General features: G+C 32.4%; 1 protein-coding gene across 1 annotated transcript; it reads right to left on the bottom strand.

Moving 5' to 3' along the window:
- Positions 1 to 1,374: 1,374 nt before the first annotated feature.
- On the bottom strand, positions 1,375 to 3,216 carry LOC120116719 (probable protein kinase At2g41970). Its single transcript, XM_039137127.1, has 7 exons — positions 3,071 to 3,216; positions 2,708 to 2,961; positions 2,452 to 2,578; positions 2,092 to 2,365; positions 1,768 to 1,900; positions 1,604 to 1,690; positions 1,375 to 1,510 (listed from the first exon to the last, which is right to left on the bottom strand). The coding sequence occupies exons 1-7, from the start codon at positions 3,156 to 3,158 to the stop codon at positions 1,379 to 1,381; spliced, it is 1,095 nt and encodes a 364-aa protein (XP_038993058.1). The 5' UTR covers positions 3,159 to 3,216; the 3' UTR covers positions 1,375 to 1,378.
- Positions 3,217 to 6,882: the final 3,666 nt, after the last annotated feature.

Below are 6,882 nucleotides of genomic sequence, written 5' to 3'. Positions count from 1 at the left end.
TTCCACAATATCACTTGAAACTAAAAAATCTTACCAATTATTCAACATGTTCCAAATCCATTTCTAACTTCTTAAACCTATTATTCTGACTGATGACAAGTCAAATATGACTTCAAAATCCACTTGCTAACTCTTTCTCATAAATTCACTCAAAAACCCTCCTTATTTAATCACCCATAACTTATCAATCTTTTAATTTCTAGTTCTTTTTAAGCTTTCTCAAGCTTTCTTAATACCTCAAGAATCAAAATCAATCATAAATTTGCTATAAATAACTGAGTTACAAATTCTTACCTTAGCCAAGCACTCACTGGAGAAAAGGAAGAAAGATGAAGAAAATTCTGGATTTTATTTTACTCCTTATTTCCTTTCCACGTGTATTTAATACACCACTTAAGGATTTTTTATTCATTTCTTTTCTATTGACCTTTTTTCCCTTCTTTCTTTCAATTCTTGCTAATCAATCCTATACAAATAATTTCTAAGTAAATCCTTGAACTTTTTAATTTATCTAATTTGATCATAAAATTTAAAATCGTTCAATTTGGTCACTAACCGGTGTTTGGGATGTTACATTTTTAGTTATAAATGTTTAGTTTTGATTGATTTATACTTATAATTTTAATGTCATCTAGTTAAAGAGATACTATGTGTTATAGATTCATAAGTTAAGTGTTAAATTTTAAGTATGAATATGCGTAATCTTTTAGAAAAGCATTAGGTACCTGATTACACCAAGAAAACAAAAATTAAATATCTAATTGCACCCAAAATATTAAATACCTAATTGCAGTATTAGAAAAAAAAAATAGATAACTACTTGTATCATTAAAAAGGTTAAATACTTAACTACGATATCAAAAATTAGGTATCTAAAAATCCATTAATCGGTCGAATGATAAAAAATATTCATATTAATTCATTTTATATGAGTTTGAATTCTGATATTTACCATAAAATCTAATCTCTTTACTTAATAAAAAAACTAAATATGCAATTGAAAGAAAAAAACACAACCTTATACGTTGAATTTTAATTACAAAACAGAGGGCACAATGTGATAAATTCGTACAGATAATAAGCAAAAACAATATGGAAGAGAAAATAATAACAGGAAGTAAAGATTCAAAACTTAACAGATGAAGAAAGAACACCACTTTAGACCCCAAAAATAAATAAAAATACATTGCAATTGGTTTTAAGATGATAGCATTGAATCAACAGTATCATCTTCTTCAGTCAATGTAAAAACCCTTACGGGGGAATTAATTCGAAAAGAGATTACAAAACATGAAGGAGAAAGGATTACTACTGCACAAGCCTTTTACTACTGTTTATTATGTGGGAAATATAAAACACACACATAAGTATATATATATTATGATGATGGAGGAGGTTCTGCTCCTGCTGGTTTTGCATTTAGGAGAGGCTGAAGAGCTTTGACAACGATCGTCATGTTTGGCCGAAAGTCTGCCTCGTACTGAACACAAAGTGCTGCAACTGCTGCTAGCTGATATGCCCCAACATGCCAATTAAGCATTATACTATGTTATATGTATATATGAAAACCAGAAAGTAATGGAGCGGAAGAGAGAATTACAACCTTGGCGATTGCCTTTGGTGGGTAGTCATTGTTTAGCTTGGGGTCCACACATTGTTTGACCTTATCTTCACTCAATCTTGGAGTTGCCTAAAATCAGTGGAAATGAGTTAGACACGCATTTTAAATGGCTGCATATATATATATAAAGAGAGAAAAAAACATACCCAAGTAACTAGACTTTGTTGTCCTTTGGGCATTGTATGATCTACTGGTTTTCTCCCTGTCAAGAGCTCCAGAAGAACAACTCCAAAACTGTATACATCACTTTTCTGTGTTATTTGCCCTGTCATAGCATACCTAGAGACAAAACGAATGTTTTTTCTTAAACATATGAAGAGTCAAAATAAATGAGATTCGAGTGTAAGTCTTAGATTCGAGTTTACATTCTCCTACCCCCATCTATTCTAAGATACGTGTCAAATACGATATTTGTTTCGATCATAGAGTTATAAGGTGATTGTATAATGTGTTAAAATCGAAAGCCTTACTCTGGGGCATGGTAGCCGAAGGTGCCTAAGACTCTAGTGGAATGAAGCCGAGCTGCAGTGTCGGAAGATTGATTTGTCAAGTTGAAATCGGCGATTTTGGCGACAAAATCGTCGAAAAGTAGCACATTGCTTGATCTCACATCACGATGGACGATGGAAGGCTGAACTTTCTCATGCAAATACTCGAGCCCTTTTGCAGAACCGAATGCGATCTTTACTCTCTCATGCCATGTTAGAGCTGGTCCCGGTTCAGCCCCTTGTACCCCTTTCCTCCCTAATAAAATTAAACATAACAAAAATGAATTCTTCTTCTTCTTCTTTTTTACAGATGACTGGTGAAACTGAGCATGTGTATTTTACCATGTAACACATCATGTAAAGAGCCCTTTGTTGCATGCTGATACACCAAGATCCTGTTATTATCCTCCAAACAATACCCCAACATCTCCACGAAATGGTCATGTTTAAGTCTCGAAACTATTGATAGCTGTCAAAATATCATAAATTTACATGTCGATCGAATACTTAATATTGTTTAAAATAAAGTATTCGTGGCATCATTTTAACGCGACAATCAAACAAACAAACAAAAAAAGGGTCGAGTCATTGTATTCACCTGTGCTTCGAAGTCAGAATCGGGTTCGGGAGAAGAACCGGTGTCGAGTTTCTTAATAGCTGCAGGCTGACCATCACTTAAAACTCCATAGAAGACTCGGCCATAAGAACCCTCTCCGATCAGAGACTGTGTACCAAAGTTATTAGTCATCCGGTTCAACTCTTCTAATGGAATTGCTGGTATTTCAATTGGTAGAACTTGCTGAGAACCACCGCCACTTTGAGTAGTTGGGCCGCCCCTCGGCTCTCCCCTTCCTCTTCCACTCGCTGTAAAAAAAAAAACCGCAATTTGAGTATTGTACAAGGACTAAAATCATAATTTAACCAAAATAGAAAGCCGGGGCAATGGGGGGGGAGCAAGTACCGGCACCACCGTATTGACCAGGCGGGGCTTGATATTGATTCGGCGGTGGATGGTCGAGTTCCTCCTCCGCACCTCCGCAGCACGACATAGCTTAGGATATTAAATTGTCAATTTTTTTCATACAATTCAATGCAAAAATCAAATCATTTTTTTCCTGCAAGACAAATAAAAATGTACCAATATCATGTCTACACATCGAAATCATTCAAATTCCAACATTTACAATAATAATAAAAAAACAATAGCAACATACCTGAAAAACTATGATCTGAAAAAGAAAAAACCACCCAAAGGGGAAATAATGATAATAATAAGCTATGAAAGGCTGAATTGAGGGGGAGGGGGAAGGCTGATGACAGAGAAGAAAAAGAAACAGAAATAAAAGCAATAATTTTAAATGTTGGGGGAAAACATAAAAGGGTGAGAATTCTTGAAAGGCTGTTTTGTTCTTCTTCTTCTTTTAGGTTAATTCCCTCTTTGCTCTGTTTTGGAACAGAGACACATGTTTTTTCATTGTTCTGCGAGGAACTCGGGTCTCTTTATAGTTTAACCGTTAATCTTAAAACTAACCTAATTCTAAGTGGATTCACGTTTGCATGTCTCTTAATTTAATTCTATTTTTCTTATTTTCTATTAGTAGTCGGGTTTTATTGTAACTTCACAGTTAAAATACTCATGGTTGTATATGAGAATAGTTTTCTGTTTTCTGTTTATACGTTAGGGTTGGAATCTTTTCAATCTTCATGATCATACATACATTACATATCGTGAGATGCATGATCTATTCTTAATTAGGATTTTGTTGGATATGTATGGGTTGTCCATGTTTCTTATTATTAGTCAGCAACCACACTGATGATAGGTCCAAAGTTTCTTGGTTGGTTGCGACCTTAAGGGTAAGATGATCATAATATTAACCAAATATAGCGTCATGGAGTACAATATTACTAATGCAATCCGGACATTCGTAGGCAAAATATAAAAGGGATCGTAAACTATATAAATATTCTATAAACTTTTAGGGAATTGGAATTTTGGTCATTAAAATTTTAAATTTATAATACAATCATTGAATTTTTAATTTGTTTTCATTGCGATCATTGTCGTCAATTGATGTTAAGAAAGGCTAAAATGACATGTTAAGAAATATTCTTTCCCAAACTCAAAGTTTCTCAAACTTGAAATTGACAATAGTTGCTCCTCTTTTTGTCTTTGTTCAATGATTTGTTACGATAAAAAAGATTACTAAACACTCTTTTTTTTTCTTTTCTTTCTTTCATCTGTTCAAAATCGTCAGAAAACCTTTTAATCTCTTCAAATCTCAATTGAAACTGAAAAGATAAAACTTTTTGATTCGTCACTTCCAATTGTCGGCTAGCTTAAAATCGAACTATGTTAATCTTTTAGTCAAACAGAGCCTTCCTAAAATTTTCAAGGTCAAGATGGGTAGTTTTCCTTTTTCTCTATTTTTTTCTTTATTTCTTTATTTGTTTTATTTGTTTTATTTGTTATTTATTGCCTACTGTTATTGGAGGTTAAGGATAGTGATCTACTAGTGGTTTTAGATGGTGATCGAATGAGATTGGTGATTGTGGCTCAGGATTAGTCTGGTTATGGATGGTAGTTGTGGCTTGAGATTATGATGTTTGAGATTTGGATTCTTTTAGTCAAACAGAGCCTTCCTAAATTTTTCAAGGTCAAGATGGGTAGTTTTCCTTTTTCTCTATTTTTTTCTTTATTTCTTTATTTGTTTTATTTGTTATTTATTGCCTACTGTTATTGGAGGTTAAGGATGGTGATCTACTAGTGGTTTTAGATGGTGATCGAATGAGATTGGTGATTGTGGCTCAGGATTAGTCTGGTTATGGATGGTAGTTGTGGCTTGAGATTATGATGTTTGAGATTTGGATGAAATGATGATGATTAATGGTTCGACGATTATGGAAAAATGACGGAGTTTTTGAGTATATGAGCATAGTGTTTGGAGGTGACAATGATGGGAAGAACATAAGACTGTGATGACACGATTGAAAAGATATCAGTTAGTTTATGAAACTTAGGATTTTTTAGGAAGAAAATTTTAACGTGTCGTGTCAACATCTCTTAACAACGGTTGACAATAATGGTCATAATTAAAATGAATTAAAAGATTGATAATTGTATTATAAGTTTTAAAAGTTTAAGATCATTTAAGTAGTTTTCCATGCTTTTAAGTTTTGTAACACTAAACAAAAAAAAATGCGCATCTGTCATGAAAACAAGCACGTCTTCTCCACTCTTCCAACGTCTATTCAACATATGCCAATTAATAGATTTTAAATATATGATCAAGAGATTATTGATTAAATATGATTGTAATAGAATAAAAGTATTTTTATTGGACCGAGTTTCAACAAGTGAATTTTCACATTTACTAAATATAGATAAAAACTTAAATTAATCTTAAAATTTAAAATATTCCAATTAAATCAATAAACTACCAATCAAATTCCTTTCTTCATCTAGTCATCAATTTTAATTATTGAAGAGTTGGGGTGTTTCTAATCATTCAAAAAGACGATTTTGATGCCACAAGAGTAGCAAGCTTTTTTTTAATAGAAAGCGTACCAGTTTAAATACTGTTTTAATACATTAAATTTTTGTTTATTGTACCAAATTTGAACTTGAACAACCCTTTTCCTACCCATTATAAAATAAAATTCCTAATAAAAGTAAATAAACCTTTACGATTATATTAAATTAAAGGTTATATTAGATAACTAAAATAAGTTAATTTCTTCCATTGTAAAGAGGGGAAAAGCATGCAGTTCCTAGAAACAGATTAAAAAGATTCTTAAGAAAGAAAGAAAAAAAAAGAATCCTAGCATGTTAAAAAAAAAAGATTCTTAAGATAGCCTGAGTTTCTTCCGAGTTGACCCGTTCAATTCGTCATCATCATCACTCGCTCTTTCAGCTTCAAAGCTTTTTTAGGTCTCTCTTCCCTCTGTTAGTGTTACTCCCATTTCTAATCCCGAAATCCATTTGAAAAGACGACACTGTGCTGTTCGGAGATGAAACCGCCGCTCCTTCCTCAGATTCCTCCGCCACCGCCAGTGGCATCCGGTTCACGTCTAACCCTCGGCCGTCTCCATCTAACGTGACAATGCAAAGGTTAATAACAAAAAAACCCAGATCTAAAATCATCTCATAATATATATATATATATATATATATGTTATTTTAGGGAAGATGAAAATAATGACGATTATCGGTGAGGCAAGGAAAACGAAGGTGAAGAGCAGGGATTTAAATAGCGTCCGCGGTCGCGTCGCGTTTATCGCGATTGCGGATATAACGGATGCCATGGCCGTCATTGCAGGTGTTGAGGTCGTGAATTTTTTAAATTTCGCACAATTTATCCTAAAACATAATAACTATAATTGTAATTATAAAGTCTCATTTTTAATAATATTTAGAATGTTTTCTATGTGAAAATGACATATATATTATATAGTTTAACTAAATAGAAAACTTTAAAAACACAGTGATAGGATAAGATTACTAAATCAAATAGAATTAAAATAAAAGTATAAAATTTAAATTGTAGAAATTTAGATTACTGAAATTAGGACTAAATTAAATAAAATCTAAAGTTTACATTCTAAACTAAATATTAAATTATAAATTTTAAAGATGGGACTAAATTATAGATTTTAAAAGATTGAAGAGAGTGATGGCAAATAAACATACCATTTAATTTTAGAATTAATTAAAAAAATTAAAAAAATGGAAATATGAGGGTAAGAGTGGGACGGGCAAAAAAACCTTTAAGA

This window comes from Hibiscus syriacus, unplaced genomic scaffold, assembly GCF_006381635.1.
Source record: "Hibiscus syriacus cultivar Baekdansim isolate YM2019G1 unplaced genomic scaffold, ASM638163v2 tig00110303_pilon, whole genome shotgun sequence".
Classification (NCBI taxonomy): Eukaryota; Viridiplantae; Streptophyta; class Magnoliopsida; order Malvales; family Malvaceae; genus Hibiscus; species Hibiscus syriacus.
Note: the sequence above shows the minus strand (reverse complement) of the source record. Positions and strands in the feature narration are given on the sequence as shown.